This window comes from Lissotriton helveticus, chromosome 12, assembly GCF_964261635.1.
Source record: "Lissotriton helveticus chromosome 12, aLisHel1.1, whole genome shotgun sequence".
Taxonomy (NCBI): domain Eukaryota; kingdom Metazoa; phylum Chordata; class Amphibia; order Caudata; family Salamandridae; genus Lissotriton; species Lissotriton helveticus.
Window position 1 is genome coordinate 96,097,688 of NC_136073.1, and position 20,922 is coordinate 96,118,609.

General features: G+C 44.9%; 1 protein-coding gene across 1 annotated transcript in view; it reads right to left on the reverse strand.

The window, feature by feature from the left end:
- LOC144797935 (vomeronasal type-2 receptor 26-like) overlaps positions 1-20,922 on the reverse strand; it is a 90,745-nt gene that overhangs the window by 39,864 nt on the left and 29,959 nt on the right. The window contains exons 3-4 of the mRNA XM_078668738.1: positions 19,798-20,089; positions 18,101-18,931 (exon numbers count right to left, since the gene is read on the reverse strand). Coding sequence (XP_078524864.1) covers positions 18,101-18,931; positions 19,798-20,089 — 1,123 coding nt within the window. The remainder of the gene's footprint in view (positions 1-18,100; positions 18,932-19,797; positions 20,090-20,922) is intronic.

Genomic DNA, 20,922 nt, shown 5'->3' on the forward strand with positions numbered 1-20,922 from the left:
GGCCTTAAGCCTGACAACCTAAAAGCGCTTACTCATAATGACTGACACATAGCTCTCCATTTGCTAGGAGCCGCTAAGCAACTCATAGCGCTATACTGGAAAAAAGCTGAGAACCCCCCCCCCCAATTGCTGCCTGGTTTGTGCACCTATGGCACGTAGTGACTATGGAACTCTTCACAGCGCGACTGTAGTCCCACGGCACGCGCTTCACCAAAATCTGGAATCCATTAGTTACATATCTCTGTAAAATGGAACATACGCGCCTCTTGCCCCCGAAACTCCGAGCCCAAGCCTTCTTGAGGATGCTGTGACTCCACCTGAACCTGATAGATTGCCTTCACAACTATAGCCTGGCTAGTATGCACCATTGGCTCCCCTCGCTCCTCCCACTCGCCTACTCTTTCCCCACTATCTTCTTCTCCACATAGCCTACTCGCCATAGGAGTTTTTCTCTCTTTTGCTACTTACTTGTCTGCTTCTCACCACTTTCTTTCAGTTGGTCTCTTACCTACACCCTCTGTCCCTCTTGTTGTTAGATTATTGTCCAGGTTCAATATGGGTCTTGAAACTTACCCACTATTAGAAGTCTAATGCTACGACACATGCATCACGTGGCTGGCCCAGCAAGGGATGTAGGCGACATGCTGTGCACAAGCTGTGCTGATAAGCCTCCCCGAAATATCTTGTGACATTTGTTAATTATGAGGCTGGCCTTATAAAGGGTTGTGGGCCCTGTGCTGTGTGTACCTAGACCCCCCCTTTATGTTCTCCATATGAAAATAAAAAACAGATTTTAAAAAAATCATACCTCCAGATATACCTATTGAATTTATGTTGTTTTGGCCTTGATTTACTCATTAAAATTATCTCTTTTTATAACCTGGTTGTTAGAAATGGGGGTCTCTAGTTGGCATTGGTTTGCACCTTTGTCCAAATGGGGCCCTTGCTTCTAGTCAGGTTAAGGGGCTATACTTCTAAAATAACCCCTGCTCACCTCCTTGGTACCTTGGCACGAGCAGACAGGCTTATCTCAGAGGCAGTGTATAAAGCATTTGTGAACACATACAGTAATACAATGAAAACACTACAAATAGACATCACACCAGTTTATAAAAATAAGTAATCTTTACTAGAGTTAACACAAGACCAAACAACAAATATCCACAATACGGTAATCAAAAAAAGACTTTAAAATGGAAGAAATAGCTTAGTTCAATGTAGATGGTAAATGCAACACTTTAATATCAAAGTGCCTTGGATGTTGAGTTGAGTTGAGTTGAGTTGGGATTTATAAAGCGCATAGCTACCCTAGGGCATCCCAGCGTTGATGACCATAGATCCAGAGAGGAAGAGGAAAGGGCAGAATGAGGGTTTAAGGGAAGAGCCAGGTTTTCAATTGCTTCCGAAAGCTGAGGAGGTTCTGTTCTCTCCTCAGAGCAGGTGGGAGGGAGTTCCACAGTTTTGGGGCGTTGTAGGAGAACAGGCGGCCGCCGGTTCTGGCCTTCCTTATCCTTGGAACGCTGGCGAGAGAGTCGGATCTTAATTGTTTGTTGGACTGATGCGGTTTCATCATAGGTCTCAGGATAGGGGGGGCTTCATCGTGCATTATTCTGTGGGAGATGCACAGGATCTTGAAAGTAACCCGTTCTTTCACTGGAAGCCAGTGGAGGCTTCTGAGAGCTGGTTTGGCCGAGCATCTCACTTTAGTTCCAGTTAGGATTCTGGCAGCCGCGTTCTGGGCGCACTGCAGTCTATGAACCACTGAAGCTGGGGCCCCCAGATACAGGACGTTGGCATAGTCTAGTCTGGAGTTCACCAGCCCTTGCATCAGTAGTTTTCTTGAATGGGAGGGGATCAGGTGGAGAATCTTTCGGGACATCTTGATGAGGCCGAAACAGGTGCCTGCGGTTTTTCTGGCCTGAATTTTAAAGCTAAGATCCTGGCCCAGCCAGACGCCAAGACTTTTAACTTCGGTCTTGGGGGTTGGAGGCGTTCCCATGCAAGAGAGGGTTGTAGGGATCTTGTGTGGGTTTCCTAGGAGAAGTACCTCAGTTTTATCTCCGTTTAGTTTTAGACGGGATTCACACATCCACTGATACACTCTGTCTAGGCAGCAAGCCAAGTTATGTTTGCTTTTGCTCGATTGGTTGAGAGAGACTACCAGCTGGGTGTCGTCGGCATACATTATTGTTTTGATGCCAAAGGGCGCAACAATGTCCTCTAGAGGGGACATGTAAATATTAAAAAGCGTGGGGCTCAGGGAGGAACCCTGGGGGACCCCACACTGGAGTGGCTGGGCCTTGGACGTGGCGGAACCATCCGACACTTGGAAGGATCTTTCTTCCCGGAAGGATTTGATCCAAGCTAGGGCGGAGTCAGCGACTCCTATCAGACTTAGCCGGTGGACAAGGATTGCATGGTCCACCATGTCGAAGGCGGCACTCTGGTCGAGGAGGATCACTGCCACTGATCCTCCTGCGTCCATGATGCTTCTAGCTTCTTCGACCACGGCTAACAGTGCGGTGTCTGTGCCTTGTCCAGGTCTGAACCCTGTCTGGGATTGGCGAAGCAGATGGTTGGCTTCAAGGAATTTAGAGAGTTGCTGGTTAGCCATATGTTCGGCGACTTTGCTGATGGCAGGAAGAAGCGATATGGGCCTGAAGTTGGTTGGATCCTTGGGATCTAGGTGAGGTTTTTTAGGAGAGCCCTGACCGTGGCTTTCTTCCAATTGGCCGGTACAGAGCCTAATTTAAAGGAGGCATTGATGAGATTAGTGAGAGAGGGAGCTACCGTAGAGGCGACCAATTTGAGCTTGCTGATGGGAGCTGGATCTGACGGGGAACCACTTTTTACAGTTTGTAAGATAGACAGAAACATCTCTGTGGTGATCTGGGGGAAAGTTCGTAGGCAGGGAGCCTCTGGGAGAGGGGGAGGATAAATGGGAGCTTGTGTTAAAAAACAAAACAAAAGGGTCACAGGGAATGTGATGCGTCGGTTCCTTGCTTTGGGGGAGGTGTTGCATTGGTTCCTTAAAGCAGTGCGGGCGAGGTGATGCATCAGCTCATTACCGGAGAGGAGGTGATGCGTTGGTTTCTTACTGTGTTCCGGTCACGATTCGACGATCTGGTGCGATGCAACAAAATGGTGTGGATGAAATACGTGCACGCCCGATGGCCGTGCGGCAACATAGATGAACTTTTGAGCCGCAACAGACCCTGCGGCAAGCTTCTCCGGTGATGCAATGCACTTCGTCTGCGATGCGACGGTGAACAGCTGTGGCACGCTTCTTCAGGATCCGACTGCAATTCTCTGTATTGTGTCGCACTTCCAGCTCCCAGTGACACGCAGTCTCTCAGAGAGCACAAACAACAACAGGCACCTCACTGCAGGTAGCATTCCCAGCAAGGGTATTCAGGGGGAGCTGGTATTGAAGTATTTGTGGCCCTGAGACTTCAGAACAGGAGGCAAGCTCAACTTCAAGCCCTTGGAGATCACCTTCAAGATGATTAAAGTACACACTAAGTTCCTTTTCTCCTTTCCTTGGCAATAAAGTAACCACTGAGGCCAACCCTAAACTGTCACTATCGTTGGGGCAGTCTCCTCCTACAGCTTCCTTGGTTCTTCTCCGTGGCAAAGGTTTTTCTTGATTCCCAGAAGTGATCTAAAGTTCTGGCGTCTGGGACCCAATATTTATACTGCAAAATCCTTTCTTCTCTGAAGGCAGAGAGTGTCTGTACCTAGTCAAACCCAGTTCTGTCCTCCTGGGTGCAGCTACCTGGCAGGAGGTGGAGACAGCATTGTTTGAGAGCAGACCTTGGCCAGGTAGCTGAAAGGAAATCTCCTCCCCCTACTCTCTATTCTATGGGGGAACAGGTCAGTGAAAGGAAATCTGTGCCCCCTACTCTCTATTCTATGAGTGCTCAGGGCAGTGAAAGGAGATCTCTTCCCCTACTCTCTATTCAATAGAGGTCCTATTCAGCCCAGCTCGACCCATCAGACTGCTGGAGCCAAAGCCTTTTCCAGCCCCACACATGGAATACAAAAACCAAGCAGAGACAACTGGATGGTTAGGCAAGAAAATACCTACTTTCTAAAAGTGGTATGTTCAAGCACAGAATGTAAAAATCACCCTCACTAAAACATGTATGTTCACATTCTGAGTTCAGGAATACTAAACTTGAATTTCTACCTTGTTCCCCGGGTCAGTTAAGATTATAAGATGTTATAATCAAACTGCCCATTCTGGCCTATGGGAACAGGTAGCCTTGCAATAGTGAAAAACGAAATTGACTGTAATTAACTATCAGGACATGCCATACACATCAGGGCAGGTCCTACCTTTTACAAACAATGCACCCTGCCCATGGGGGTACCCTGGGCCTACATTAGGTGTGACTAATATGTAGAAAAGGGAAGGTTTAGGGACTGGTAAGTGGGTGCACTTGCCATGTCGACATGGCAGTCCCATACTGCACACAGGCTCTGCAATGTACGGCCTGAGCCACACTTTACAAGCTGCTTCTGTGTGTGGCACACTCAGTGCTGCAAGCCCAAAAGCAGCATTTGATTTACAGGACCTGGGCACACATGGTGCACTGTACTAGGGTCTGAAAAGTAAATCAAATATGCTAATCATGGAGTCACTAATTCATTACAACAATTTACAATGAGAGCATATGCCCTTTACCACTGATCAGCAGTGGTAAAGTACCCAGAGTCATAAAACCGCCATCAACAGGTCAGAAAAAATACAGGAGGAAGGCAAAAAGTTTAGGGATGACCCTGCAAAAAGGGCCATGTCCAACAGTGGTCAACAGTTTTTTTAGGTATTTTAATTTGGTTACTGTTTCAAGTGTTGAACAAATACTTTACACATTGCCTCTTAAATTAAGCCTGACTGCTCTGAGCCAAACTGCCAAAGGATGAGAATGGAATATTATAGGATTTGTGGTGACTTATCCTGACTAGGGCTATGGTTCCTACTTGGACCATGTGCATACCTCTGCCAATCAGACACCGAATTTATTTTCTAGCACTCATACTTTGCATTCAAATGCAGAACAGAGGTTATTTGTATTACAGTCAAAGGTAAATATAAATGCTGTTCTGGCCATTTCTAAGGTGCCAAAAGGAAAATATTTTCTATTTAATATGTTTCTGAGAGTACAACATCCCCTTTTGTAGACAATGGCTTAAACCAGCTTGTAAAGGTTTTGAAATCAGGGACATACTGATTGCAGTAACTGCATACTTTGAAGGAATCAACTGGCAAATATTTTCAAGATTGACAGAATATAAATATAAAGCATATAAAGCTTGAAAAGAAACAATAATAAGAAGCATCAAAATTATCATTGTAATCTTTATATTTAAGCAGTCAACCACACCACCATTATCACTCTTGATCATTGACCTCTTGTATGGCCAGTAATCAATCCTTTAAGCCCATGGATCACATCAAAATATTAAAGAAAAATAGATTCTCTCAGTGAAATATTGCCAAAAGCTGTATGCCACTGTGCAGGTAGAGTAACATTTTCCCAGATCTGCCTTAGTAACAAGTAAGAGCCCGACAGTGACTTTTAAATGTCCATTTTTATGCACAGATCATTTTTTAAACATTTTCCTTTAAAGTTTAATAAACCATACCTCCAGTTTCCATAAACCAGTTGAATCACTGATTACAAGTTTAAACATTAGTTTTTTTTTAACTGATAACACAAGTTAATTAAAAATTGACTTGCAAAGGGGTTCTAAAAGTGTACCACACACATTGGAAGAAGTGTGAAGATGTTTAACCTTGTGGTTACTATGGAAAAAGGTTCCACAATTTTTATAATTTTCTTTTAATACAGAACTTATTTAGTTAAATGCAGAATTAAGTTTCCTCATCATTGCTATAATACTGTAAATATGCATAAATATACTTATATTCCAGAGTTCCCTCCAAGGTAGCTATGAACCTACTCTAATACAATGTGAGTTCTTGTACCTTTTTCCTGAGTGGTGTAAACCTAGCCATTCAAATCTAGTTGTCGTTAGATAAGGAACACAAATAAATGAATTCCTTTTGGGGCAAACTCGCCAATCAGGTGAGTTAATCTGTAGTTAATCTGTAGTCTCCATGTGCCCTACCAGAAACTACTACCCCAACTAGTGGATGAGTTTCATCTTCAATCTATTCTTTGTTACTTTACAGAGTCCTGTGCTGAGCAGTTGTACAATACCGGCACAATCGGCGCTATGGATCGGGGAGTGCTCCTTCATTGCACACATTTACTAACGCTATCAGGTACCAGACTGTGCGCTCCAATCGCCAGGTTGTAGGCCACATCTGGGTAGACCTGTTTGGATTATTAAAATGGTGGCCCCTGGTGTAAATGGCATAATCACCGGCGCGGGTGGAACCTTGTACATGCACAGTCCTCCAAGTAAGGTGTGGGGGCGGCAGATATCTATGGTAGGCGGCTGTCTCCACGAACTTTGAGGTAAATGCAAAAATGCCAAGTAAAGCGGGCGTATAATGTGGAAGGCAGTTGTGGTGTGCAGGGAGAGTGCACCTCACTACAGCACTTATAGGGCATAAGCATCAATGGCAAGGTGCTTCACAACTCATTATCTACTTCATATGTGCATTGGAGATGACGGCGTCGCACACGTTACAGTGGTAATAGTGATTTTGTCCTACTATCTGGGTGCCTTGGAATTAAACGCTGGTCCAACCTCGCGACTAGGTGCGTACTATTGTGGACTGTGGGAGGAACACCGGTGACAGTGGCAAGCCAACGCTGCTGGGTAGGATCACAACGTTGTGTTGTTGTAGGCTGCTGGGGGCGATGTGTAGATCATCACGGCAGCCGTGCGTGGAGAGGCCACACTGTCCCTCGCCAAGTGAAGCTCGTGGAGCAAATCCCGGACTATACATTGTTGATTTCACCATCCATATTGCGCTCTTTAAGCGATCGAATACCCCACAGGAGGTACCGGGAACTGGGACAGTACTAGAGGTGTTGCAGGGTACGCTGTCTTGGTTGCCATGTATGGCGGGGCACTGAGTGAGAAGGAGGAGTTGTGTACACAGTGCTTTCAGCTTGGGCGCACTTATCTGCGCTCTCCAAGGCCAGTAACTCCCAGCCACAGACAAGGAGGCAACATCAAGCATGGAGCAGATTCCCTCTTTCGGCGCGCCTGACCCCAACATGGCGGCTGCAACACAAAGGCGCTATAAAAATGTTGATACTCCCAAGAGTACTGTGTTTTTTCCAGTGCCTACCCACCCCATCCCACAGCACCAGATCCAGAGCCTTCAGCGAGATCTTACCATTTTTATATGGGCTGGGCGTAGGCCATGTTTCTCCCACAAAGTCCACATGCTCCCGCGGGACAGAGGAGGGCTAGCGTGCCCCAATCTACTGGGTTACTATTGGGCCTCCCATCTTCGTATCATTTCAGAATGGATAACGACCGAGAGCGAAAAGATCTGGTTTCATATGGATAGGGCGGTAACCGGACAAACCATCTAGGATCTTTCTTGGCGCCATCGGACTGCACACTCTCGAAGCGCCTATATTGCCGTGCCCACCAAGACAGTGTTGGATATACAGGACAAAGTGGCCGTATCTAAGGAGCTCATGATCTTCCCCTCTCCTCACACTCCCATAGCAGGCAACCCGTTATTCCCTCCGGCCCTTAATCCGCAGGTTTTTTCACAATGGCTTAAAGGTGGCTGCAGAACGATCAGCGGTCTGTACACTGGGCGCACACTCAAAACATTTGCTCAATTCAGAGAGGAGGTGGGAGCAGGAATTCTATATGGACAGCTGTGACATTGGATATCCTCGCCCGAGATGCAGCAGGCTGCCAATAGTCCATTCTCCCCCTTCGAGTGATTGGTACACTCCTTTGATGAGTCAAAGGGTCTTATCTCTCGGATGTACCAGATCCTGCAACACCCCCCCAGTAACTATGCACTCATTTCAGCACCAGCGGCAACCAATGTCCCCCACCCAAATTACGCCAACTCAGAGGAGCCGCCTGTGGGGGGACATACCGAATATCCATCGCTGCGAGAAACTGCATATAAGATCATGACACAGTGGTACCATACACCCTCTCATTTGTACAGGATGTTTTCGCATCCTCAGCATTGTGCTGGAGATGTTCGAATGCCTCTGGAGACTTCATTCACATCTGGTGGGCGTGTCCTCTTCTGACCCTGTTCTGGAAGGAAGTTCTTAGTCACATTAAGGAGGTACTGGGCTCCTTTTAGGCCTTAAGCCTGACAACCTAAAAGCGCTTACTCATAATGACTGACACATAGCTCTCCATTTGCTAGGAGCCGCTAAGCAACTCATAGCGCTATACTGGAAAAAAGCTGAGAACCCCCCCCCCCAATTGCTGCCTGGTTTGTGCACCTATGGCACGTAGTGACTATGGAACTCTTCACAGCGCGACTGTAGTCCCACGGCACGCGCTTCACCAAAATCTGGAATCCATTAGTTACATATCTCTGTAAAATGGAACATACGCGCCTCTTGCCCCCGAAACTCCGAGCCCAAGCCTTCTTGAGGATGCTGTGACTCCACCTGAACCTGATAGATTGCCTTCACAACTATAGCCTGGCTAGTATCCACCATTGGCTCCCCTGGCTCCTCCCACTCGCCTACTCTTTCCCCACTATCTTCTTCTCCACATAGCCTACTCGCCATAGGAGTTTTTCTCTCTTTTGCTACTTACTTGTCTGCTTCTCACCACTTTCTTTCAGTTGGTCTCTTACCTACACCCTCTGTCCCTCTTGTTGTTAGATTATTGTCCAGGTTCAATATGGGTCTTGAAACTTACCCACTATTAGAAGTCTAATGCTACGACACATGCATCACGTGGCTGGCCCAGCAAGGGATGTAGGCGACATGCTGTGCACAAGCTGTGCTGATAAGCCTCCCCGAAATATCTTGTGACATTTGTTAATTATGAGGCTGGCCTTATAAAGGGTTGTGGGCCCTGTGCTGTGTGTACCTAGACCCCCCCTTTATGTTCTCCATATGAAAATAAAAAACAGATTTAAAAAAAATCATACCTCCAGATATACCTATTGAATTTATGTTGTTTTGGCCTTGATTTACTCATTAAAATTATCTCTTTTTATAACCTGGTTGTTAGAAATGGGGGTCTCTAGTTGGCATTGGTTTGCACCTTTGTCCAAATGGGGCCCTTGCTTCTAGTCAGGTTAAGGGGCTATACTTCTAAAATAACCCCTGCTCACCTCCTTGGTACCTTGGCACGAGCAGACAGGCTTATCTCAGATGCAGTGTATAAAGCATTTGTGAACACATACAGTAATACAATGAAAACACTACAAATAGACATCACACCAGTTTATAAAAATAAGTAATCTTTACTAGAGTTAACACAAGACCAAACAACAAATATCCACAATACGGTAATCAAAAAAAGACTTTAAAATGGAAGAAATAGCTTAGTTCAATGTAGATGGTAAATGCAACACTTTAATATCAAAGTGCCTTGGATGTTGAGTTGAGTTGAGTTGAGTTGGGATTTATAAAGCGCATAGCTACCCAAGGGCATCCCAGCGTTGATGACCATAGATCCAGAGAGGAAGAGGAAAGGGCAGAATGAGGGTTTAAGGGAAGAGCCAGGTTTTCAATTGCTTCCGAAAGCTGAGGAGGTTCTGTTCTCTCCTCAGAGCAGGTGGGAGGGAGTTCCACAGTTTTGGGGCGTTGTAGGAGAACAGGCGGCCGCCGGTTCTGGCCTTCCTTATCCTTGGAACGCTGGCGAGAGAGTCGGATCCTAATTGTTTGTTGGACTGATGCGGTTTCATCATAGGTCTCAGGATAGAGGGGGCTTCATCGTGCATTATTCTGTGGGAGATGCACAGGATCTTGAAAGTAACCCGTTCTTTCACTGGAAGCCAGTGGAGGCTTCTGAGAGCTGGTTTGGCCGAGCATCTCACTTTAGTTCCAGTTAGGATTCTGGCAGCCGCGTTCTGGGCGCACTGCAGTCTATGAACCACTGAAGCTGGGGCTTTCAACTTTATTGAAAGATATCAATAAAGTATGAGTAATAGCTTGCTGCGCAGTTTAGTGTATGTTATATGTTGAATGCAGTTAGTCTTGTGTCACATATATGTTGTTTGTACACTGCACCATTCACTGTTAGTTTCCTTACTTTGGGTTTCGGACACGTTTTGCGTTAAGCTATTTGACACCGATGATGAGAACAGGGCTAACCTGGTGAGTACCAACCAGGGGCCCCATTGGTGGTGCGCCCGTGAGGTGTCATCTAGCTATTCACACCTTTTTTCTTAATGTTGTCCCTTTGAATGAATGTCTGTATTGTGTTAAAAGGTTTTTTGTTTATCAGAGATGGGCTTAATTTTTAACGCTGGCAATAGCCTGAAACGGTGGTATAATCTCTACGAATAGGGATATAACTAGAGAGCGCTTTGGACGATCTAGAACTGTTTATAGCAGGACTTACTTTTACGTTGCCTTGAGGACTGGGTCATTTTTTGAATTAGTGCCCCCAGATACAGGACGTTGGCATAGTCTAGTCTGGAGTTCACCAGCCCTTGCATCAGAAGTTTTCTTGAATGGGAGGGGATCAGGTGGAGAATCTTTCGGGACATCTTGATGAGGCCGAAACAGGTGCCTGCGGTTTTTCTGGCCTGAATTTTAAAGCTAAGATCCTGGCCCAGCCAGACGCCAAGACTTTTAACTTCGGTCTTGGGGGTTGGAGGCGTTCCCATGCAAGAGAGGGTTGTAGGGATCTTTTGTGGGTTTCCTAGGAGAAGTACCTCAGTTTTATCTCCGTTTAGTTTTAGACGGGATTCACACATCCACTGATACACTCTGTCTAGGCAGCAAGCCAAGTTATGTTTGCTTTTGCTCGATTGGTTGAGAGAGACTACCAGCTGGGTGTCGTCGGCATACATTATTGTTTTGATGCCAAAGGGCGCAACAATGTCCTCTAGAGGGGACATGTAAATATTAAAAAGCGTGGGGCTCAGGGAGGAACCCTGGGGGACCCCACACTGGAGTGGCTGGGCCTTGGACGTGGCGGAACCATCCGACACTTGGAAGGATCTTTCTTCCCGGAAGGATTTGATCCAAGCTAGGGCGGAGTCAGCGACTCCTATCAGACTTAGCCGGTGGACAAGGATTGCATGGTCCACCATGTCGAAGGCGGCACTCTGGTCGAGGAGGATCACTGCCACTGATCCTCCTGCGTCCATGATGCTTCTAGCTTCTTCGACCACGGCTAACAGTGCGGTGTCTGTGCCTTGTCCAGGTCTGAACCCTGTCTGGGATTGGCGAAGCAGATGGTTGGCTTCAAGGAATTTAGAGAGTTGCTGGTTAGCCATATGTTCGGCGACTTTGCTGATGGCAGGAAGAAGCGATATGGGCCTGAAGTTGGTTGGATCCTTGGGATCTAGGTGAGGTTTTTTAGGAGAGCCCTGACCGTGGCTTTCTTCCAATTGGCCGGTACAGAGCCTAATTTAAAGGATGCATTGATGAGATTAGTGAGAGAGGGAGCTACCGTAGAGGCGACCAATTTGAGCTTGCTGATGGGAGCTGGATCTGACGGGGAACCACTTTTTACAGTTTGTAAGATAGACAGAAACATCTCTGTGGTGATCTGGGGGAAAGTTCGTAGGCAGGGAGCCTCTGGGAGAGGGGGAGGATAAATGGGAGCTTGTGTTAAAAAAAAAAACCAAAAGGGTCACAGGGAATGTGATGCGTCGGTTCCTTGCTTTGGGGGAGGTGTTGCATTGGTTTCTTAAAGCAGTGCGGGCAAGGTGATGCATCAGCTCATTACCGGAGAGGAGGTGATGCGTTGGTTTCTTACTGTGTTCCGGTCACGATTCGACGATCTGGTGCGATGCAACAAAATGGTGTGGATGAAATACGTGCACGCCCAATGGCCGTGCGGCAACATAGATGAACTTTTGAGCCGCAACAGACCCTGCGGCAAGCTTCTCCGGTGATGCAATGCACTTCGTCTGCGATGCGACGGTGAACAGCTGTGGCACGCTTCTTCAGGATCCGACTGCAATTCTCTGTATTGTGTCGCACTTCCAGCTCCCAGTGACACGCAGTCTCTCAGAGAGCACAAACAACAACAGGCACCTCACTGCAGGTAGCATTCCCAGCAAGGGTATTCAGGGGGAGCTGGTATTGAAGTATTTGTGGCCCTGAGACTTCAGAACAGGAGGCAAGCTCAACTTCAAGCCCTTGGAGATCACCTTCAAGATGATTAAAGTACACACTAAGTTCCTTTTCTCCTTTCCTTGGCAATAAAGTAACCACTGAGGCCAACCCTAAACTGTCACTATCGTTGGGGCAGTCTCCTCCTACAGCTTCCTTGGTTCTTCTCCGTGGCAAAGGTTTTTCTTGATTCCCAGAAGTGATCTAAAGTTCTGGCGTCTGGGACCCAATATTTATACTGCAAAATCCTTTCTTCTCTGAAGGCAGAGAGTGTCTGTACCTAGTCAAACCCAGTTCTGTCCTCCTGGGTGCAGCTACCTGGCAGGAGGTGGAGACAGCATTGTTTGAGAGCAGACCTTGGCCAGGTAGCTGAAAGGAAATCTCCTCCCCCTACTCTCTATTCTATGGGGGAACAGGTCAGTGAAAGGAAATCTGTGCCCCCTACTCTCTATTCTATGAGTGCTCAGGGCAGTGAAAGGAGATCTCTTCCCCTACTCTCTATTCAATAGAGGTCCTATTCAGCCCAGCTCGACCCATCAGACTGCTGGAGCCAAAGCCTTTTCCAGCCCCACACATGGAATACAAAAACCAAGCAGAGACAACTGGATGGTTAGGCAAGAAAATACCTACTTTCTAAAAGTGGTATGTTCAAGCACAGAATGTAAAAATCACCCTCACTAAAACATGTATGTTCACATTCTGAGTTCAGGAATACTAAACTTGAATTTCTACCTTGTTCCCCGGGTCAGTTAAGATTATACGATGTTATAATCAAACTGCCCATTCTGGCCTATGGGAACAGGTAGCCTTGCAATAGTGAAAAACGAAATTGACTGTAATTAACTATCAGGACATGCCATACACATCAGGGCAGGTCCTACCTTTTACAAACAATGCACCCTGCCCATGGGGGTACCCTGGGCCTACATTAGGTGTGACTAATATGTAGAAAAGGGAAGGTTTAGGGACTGGTAAGTGGGTGCACTTGCCATGTCGACATGGCAGTCCCATACTGCACACAGGCTCTGCAATGTACGGCCTGAGCCACACTTTACAAGCTGCTTCTGTGTGTGGCACACTCAGTGCTGCAAGCCCAAAAGCAGCATTTGATTTACAGGACCTGGGCACACATGGTGCACTGTACTAGGGTCTGAAAAGTAAATCAAATATGCTAATCATGGAGTCACTAATTCATTACAACAATTTACAATGAGAGCATATGCCCTTTACCACTGATCAGCAGTGGTAAAGTACCCAGAGTCATAAAACCGCCATCAACAGGTCAGAAAAAATACAGGAGGAAGGCAAAAAGTTTAGGGATGACCCTGCAAAAAGGGCCATGTCCAACAGTGGTCAACAGTTTTTTGAGGTATTTTAATTTGGTTACTGTTTCAAGTGTTGAACAAATACTTTACACATTGCCTCTTAAATTAAGCCTGACTGCTCTGAGCCAAACTGCCAAAGGATGAGAATGGAATATTATAGGATTTGTGGTGACTTATCCTGACTAGGGCTATGGTTCCTACTTGGACCATGTGCATACCTCTGCCAATCAGACACCGAATTTATTTTCTAGCACTCATACTTTGCATTCAAATGCAGAACAGAGGTTATTTGTATTACAGTCAAAGGTAAATATAAATGCTGTTCTGGCCATTTCTAAGGTGCCAAAAGGAAAATATTTTCTATTTAATATGTTTCTGAGAGTACAACATCCCCTTTTGTAGACAATGGCTTAAACCAGCTTGTAAAGGTTTTGAAATCAGGGACATACTGATTGCAGTAACTGCATACTTTGAAGGAATCAACTGGCAAATATTTTCAAGATTGACAGAATATAAAGATAAAGCATATAAAGCTTGAAAAGAAACAATAATAAGAAGCATCAAAATTATCATTGTAATCTTTATATTTAAGCAGTCAACCACACCACCATTATCACTCTTGATCATTGACCTCTTGTATGGCCAGTAATCAATCCTTTAAGCCCATGGATCACATCAAAATATTAAAGAAAAATAGATTCTCTCAGTGAAATATTGCCAAAAGCTGTATGCCACTGTGCAGGTAGAGTAACATTTTCCCAGATCTGCCTTAGTAACAAGTAAGAGCCCGACAGTGACTTTTAAATGTCCATTTTTATGCACAGATCATTTTTTAAACATTTTCCTTTAAAGTTTAATAAACCATACCTCCAGTTTCCATAAACCAGTTGAATCACTGATTACAAGTTTAAACATTAGTTTTTTTTTAACTGATAACACAAGTTAATTAAAAATTGACTTGCAAAGGGGTTCTAAAAGTGTACCACACACATTGGAAGAAGTGTGAAGATGTTTAACCTTGTGGTTACTATGGAAAAAGGTTCCACAATTTTTATAATTTTCTTTTAATACAGAACTTATTTAGTTAAATGCAGAATTAAGTTTCCTCATCATTGCTATAATACTGTAAATATGCATAAATATACTTATATTCCAGAGTTCCCTCCAAGGTAGCTATGAACCTACTCTAATACAATGTGAGTTCTTGTACCTTTTTTCTGAGTGGTGTAAACCTAGCCATTCAAATCTAGTTGTCGTTAGATAAGGAACACAAATAAATGAATTCCTTTTGGGGCAAACTCGCCAATCAGGTGAGTTAATCTGTGGTTAATCTGTAGTCTCCATGTGCCCTACCAGAAACTACTACCCCAACTAGTGGATGAGTTTCATCTTCAATCTATTCTTTGTTACTTTACAGAGTCCTGTGCTGAGCAGTTGTACAATACCGGCACAATCGGCGCTATGGATCGGGGAGTGCTCCTTCATTGCACACATTTACTAACGCTATCAGGTACCAGACTGTGCGCTCCAATCGCCAGGTTGTAGGCCACATCTGGGTAGACCTGTTTGGATTATTAAAATGGTGGCCCCTGGTGTAAATGGCATAATCACCGGCGCGGGTGGAACCTTGTACATGCACAGTCCTCCAAGTAAGGTGTGGGGGCGGCAGATATCTATGGTAGGCGGCTGTCTCCACGAACTTTGAGGTAAATGCAAAAATGCCAAGTAAAGCGGGCGTATAATGTGGAAGGCAGTTGTGGTGTGCAGGGAGAGTGCACCTCACTACAGCACTTATAGGGCATAAGCATCAATGGCAAGGTGCTTCACAACTCATTATCTACTTCATATGTGCATTGGAGATGACGGCGTCGCACACGTTACAGTGGTAATAGTGATTTTGTCCTACTATCTGGGTGCCTTGGAATTAAACGCTGGTCCAACCTCGCGACTAGGTGCGTACTATTGTGGACTGTGGGAGGAACACCGGTGACAGTGGCAAGCCAACGCTGCTGGGTAGGATCACAACGTTGTGTTGTTGTAGGCTGCTGGGGGCGATGTGTAGATCATCACGGCAGCCGTGCGTGGAGAGGCCACACTGTCCCTCGCCAAGTGAAGCTCGTGGAGCAAATCCCGGACTATACATTGTTGATTTCACCATCCATATTGCGCTCTTTAAGCGATCGAATACCCCACAGGAGGTACCGGGAACTGGGACAGTACTAGAGGTGTTGCAGGGTACGCTGTCTTGGTTGCCATGTATGGCGGGGCACTGAGTGAGAAGGAGGAGTTGTGTACACAGTGCTTTCAGCTTGGGCGCACTTATCTGCGCTCTCCAAGGCCAGTAACTCCCAGCCACAGACAAGGAGGCAACATCAAGCATGGAGCAGATTCCCTCTTTCGGCGCGCCTGACCCCAACATGGCGGCTGCAACACAAAGGCGGACAAACCCCAGTCACAGAGGCCCAGGAGGCACTAGATAAGTGGGAGGTCAAAAGCCAGAGACCTCTGGGTCCTCAGAGGAACAGAGTGAAGACCCAGCCAGACCTTGGACATAGTTCTCCTCGTCTCTACCCTTACCTCTGTTCCCTTACCTCTCCCCTCTTCCTCCCATGCCACATTCATCTTGCATCATGTACCTTTGTAACATTGCTATTTGTTTGTCTTTTTTGAGTATGCATCACCATGCCCCAGTAACTGTTTGCAACCATGTAACTGTTACCAAACTACCTACCCCCTCCCCCTCCCCGCTCTACTCCTCTCCACTTTCCTGCTACTGTCCTCTGCCCCCACCTGTTCCTGGCCCTAGTCCCCACCCTGTTTATCTGTGAATTTTCCCTCGTCATTTTAGATCTAGCTATTTTGTCTGATGCCCGATGGAGCTACCTGCTTTAGCTATAGGGGAGACAGGTCGGGGATTCCCTCCTTGGACGTCACCTACCCAGTCGGTCTTTAGCCAGACTTCCTTTTGTCTCTCCTTGTCGTCTCTTCCCGCATCCTCCCTCTATTTATGTCTCTCCTTCTCTCCTGTCTCAATGTATTGAGACTGAACTATTTTGTCTGATGCCCGATGGAGCTACCTGGTTTAGCTATAGGGGAGATGGGCCGGGGGCTCCCTTCTTGGTCGTCACCTACCCAGTCGGCCTTTAGACAGACTTCATTTCGTCTCTCCTTGTTTTCTCTTCCCATATCCTCCCTCTCTTACCTTCCTTGTCCCCTCACCTCTACGCTCCATTTATTTTGCCCTCCATGTTCTTTAAATGTTTCCCATTAAGACCTAGCTACTTGGCCAAAGCCCGATGGAGCTACCTGATAGCTATAGAGGAGATAGGTTTTGGGACTTCCCCCTCGACCGTCACCTACCCAGCCGGACTTGGAGCAGACTTTCCTTCGTCTTTATGCCATATCTCCCTACCACCCCTTTACCCTTACCCCCTTCCCCTCTACACTTCACTTATCTCGGTTTCTATGCTCCTGTAATTGTTTGTCTAGCAACTGATGTAAATTACAACTGATGTAATCTTGTAATTTTGTGGAACCTAATGTAAAGCGCTCTGATACCTCCGGGTCTAGCCAGCGCTATATAAAACTCTTAAAATAAATAAATAAATTAATAAATAAATAAAGCGACAGAGAGAGATTTTAGTTCTTCCATATATTCACATACCTTGCTAATTCTATAGGGTGATAAGGACCACAAGGAGCAGTAGTTTGGTACAACTGATCAAGCCATGGGCACAGAGAATATGGGATAAACACATAAATATGGACTTTTCTGCTTAGATCCCTCTGTGATAAGCAAGGAAACCATATCATAGGCACATACCTGATTGGCCCTTGATAACCACAGGATGGCACTGGCATTGACCTTGATGTTCTGACCATGAGCAGCATTGGAGTCGTAGCTGCCCACTGTCATTTGCCTCAGGCCTCTCTCCTGATCTTGCTGCCAGTTCACAATGTCATAACGAACAGGAACTTCACCATTCTGATTGAAGAATATTTCTTCTCCAGATTGGCTTAGAAAATGCACATTTTTTACATAATGGAGAAGCTACAAAAACAAGGTAGAAGAGAGAGAAACAAGTGCACATTCTCGGTTAATCAGGTGTTCTTATGCATGTCCTAATCTTTTTGATGATCCTGTCCGAAAAGCAGGTCACTCCCAAACTTTATAAAGGAATACATTTGCGGTACAAGGAGGCGAAAATTCTAGAATGTCTGAATTGCAAGTAAATAAAAGTCATTTAAAAAATATAATATGCTGCTGGCAGTGACACCCAATGTCCCTTGCTGTTACTTCTTGAAATATTATTGGATTTATGTATTTTCTATTATAAGTATGACTTCCCCTTAGAATAGCATTCTGTTCTATAAGCTGCATTGTTACTTTGCTCACTGTGTTTTATTTCATTTAGGTGGCCATGCTGGCTACCAAATATCTAAAAATTCTTTAATAGACTACACTAACTAACTTGAGTAACTGGTAACTTCTTCACCATGCTCCCACCTCCTGAAATTCATTGATGTAAAGAAATTCAGTGTTTAGTATACCTGCCAAGGTTGGTAGTTATTGATATCTGCACATGCCTTCTTGGAGTTTGAGTCTTTGTGACTCTGGCAAAAAATCAGATCATGTAAACTCCAAGCACTGGCATAAACTGCATTATATACGTTATAGCTGCTTCTTAAGTTCGTCCCATCATTGAAGTCATTTTGAAGGCTCCCTATCTTCTCATGTCCAGTGCAAAGTTTTGATTTGGTATCCCAGAAGGTTGTAGAGTTATTCTGAGGTGGCCATTTGCAGTTGAAAACATCTTCCCAGAACTCTGGCAAAAATACGTTGTCTGGTGATGTGAAAGGATTAATGGCATCAAGATGCTCTTTGAACCCCGGTATCTCTCCACTGTGCATTGCAATCCCAATGGTGCCACTGAGGAAGTCATTGTACTTTTCTATGGCTAAGGTAGCAGATGTAGACCAACCCTCACTAGCAATGAATACCTTGCCACTTACATTTTGTAGTATCATCTGGTCTATTAAAGGAACGAGTCCAGCATCACTTGAGAAGAGGACAATGGCATTGGCTGTTGAGTTTTTGATCACTTGAATGATGTGAAAGGCATTCCTGTCTGCTCTACTCAGTATGATAGTCTCAGAAAAGGCAATGCAAGCACCAGCTTTGGCCAACTCCTGCTTTAGTAAATGGTACCCTTGCTGTCCATAATCATTGTCCTCAATCAGAATACCAACCCAGGTCCAGCCAAAGTGAACCAGTAGCTGGGCCAGTCCCTGGGCCTGTAAATCATCATTGGTAATGGTTCTGAAAAAAGACGGGAACTGGTTTCTGTTGCTGAGGAGTGGACTTGTTGAAACATAACTGATCTGCAAAAATCACAATTAAAGGAAAGGATGAGATATCCTACAAACAAAATTTCTCAACAATTGTTGTTATCATTAAGTAGATATATAGATCTATGTCTTTTAGTGCGAGCTATATAAATATCTGGGGGTATCACAGTGTGTAGATATAATTTGGCTTTTTGAATGGTCCTATTTAAGAGTTTTTTTATGGGAATCAAAATGAATTGCTTTTCTTGCAAAAAGGTCATGACTTTGATTCCATGAGCAATATTGTATGTTTTTTCTATTTCCATCAATGAAACATCTGTAATAGTATTCCAATTTCTCTCAGTTAAATTATTTCTCCTTTACATTCCTCCCCATTGACTACAGATATTTGGAATCTTTTATAAAGAACTAGCTTAGCCGTCGCCCGTTGCTGTGATCCCCGAAGAAAGGAAATTCAAGGAAACTCATTATGATAAAATTCAATTTACATTGTGTGATTTTTATTGAAACTTATTCATTTTAATATGGAAAACATGTCAAAGTGTCGTTTTAATTCTATTTATTTATTCGAGTGCTTGGGGATACACGATTTTTTGATTTTCCGTCTGGTGCGTACATCAGTATTCGAAAGATTATGAGGACCCTGGGGGGGCCGATATTTAAAAAGAAATTATGCCAGAAACCTTCGCAGGAGTGCACTCAACAACTTTCCAATGTTTCCTGGCGATCGGATGAATGCTGTATTAATTCTATTTATTTATTCGAGTGCTTGTGGATACACGATGTTTTGTTTTTCCGTCTTGTGCGTACATCAGTATTCGAAAGATTATGAGGGCCTCTGCTAATCTATTTCTGTGCGTCAGTTTTGATAAATTGAGGATTATTTAACTCTTCCTTACCTGAGGGAATCTGTAAAGCCCTAATAACCGGGCCATGACAATGGAGCTCGATGATCCGGCATCACCAATGATACCCATCAAAGGCAGCTCCCTTTGGCAACAGAAGTTAATAACTGGTTTTTCCTGCCCAGTTAGCATCCATAATGTGCCCTGGAGGGATCGCTGCAATACTCTGCAGGAATCGTAGATCTGGAAGCCGAGTGTAATATTTGGTAATAGATTGATGTTATGGTTGATCTCTTTAACAGCGAACATCATTGCTTGAAGCCCCTGATAGGTTTGGGAAGGAGCTCTGAAACATAAACATAAACAAATCCATTAAATTGTAGAGAATCGTTGTACCATCTATAAATCAAAATGAAAGTACATTTGCATATTCAGATAAAACCAAAATTGCTATTAAAGGTGTCTTTTAGATTGAGGTGGTGTCCCACCAGGCAGTCTGTGGAGAGAAGGCTCTTGTCTCCTTCCATGTGTCCAGCAAAGGCCTGTCCAATATTGTATGTATGTATGTATGTATGTAGACAGGGGATCGCATTGTCAATAAAGAGTATCAACTGCTTTGGTTAATATACTTTTTTGCAAAACGGAATGCCTGGAAGTAGGCAACCACATTTTTAGTTTATTTATTTTACAGATTTTTTTATAGCTCACACGTGATCCGTATTGGGTATCAGAGCGCTTTACTTAGCACCAGTTGTATTACATCAGGACACATAAAAAAAATTTCAGGCACGGGGAGATTAAGTGATTTGCCCAGAATCACAGGATGTTCAGCGTCATTGCCAAGAGTCCAACCCAGTTTCCGAGATTCAAGGTCGACCTCCCTAGCCGTTAGGCCAACTCCTCTCCCCAAACATTGTTGTGGACTAGATGGCATTCCTTATTGGTTCATAGAAACAAGTTCCAAAAGTAGGGGTTGATTCGGTGAATCAAAAACAAATGCCACTATTCTTCAAAGAATGGCTGGAATCAACTATGTCAATAGGTGCACTTCCACACAGAAGCAAATCAAGTGTCAAGCTCCAAATTCTATCACTCTCAGGATGAACAAAATCATGAGAGCCAAAGACACTACAACCATGGTGCCATCTTAATCCTAATCACAGGAAGGGGAAGGGTGAC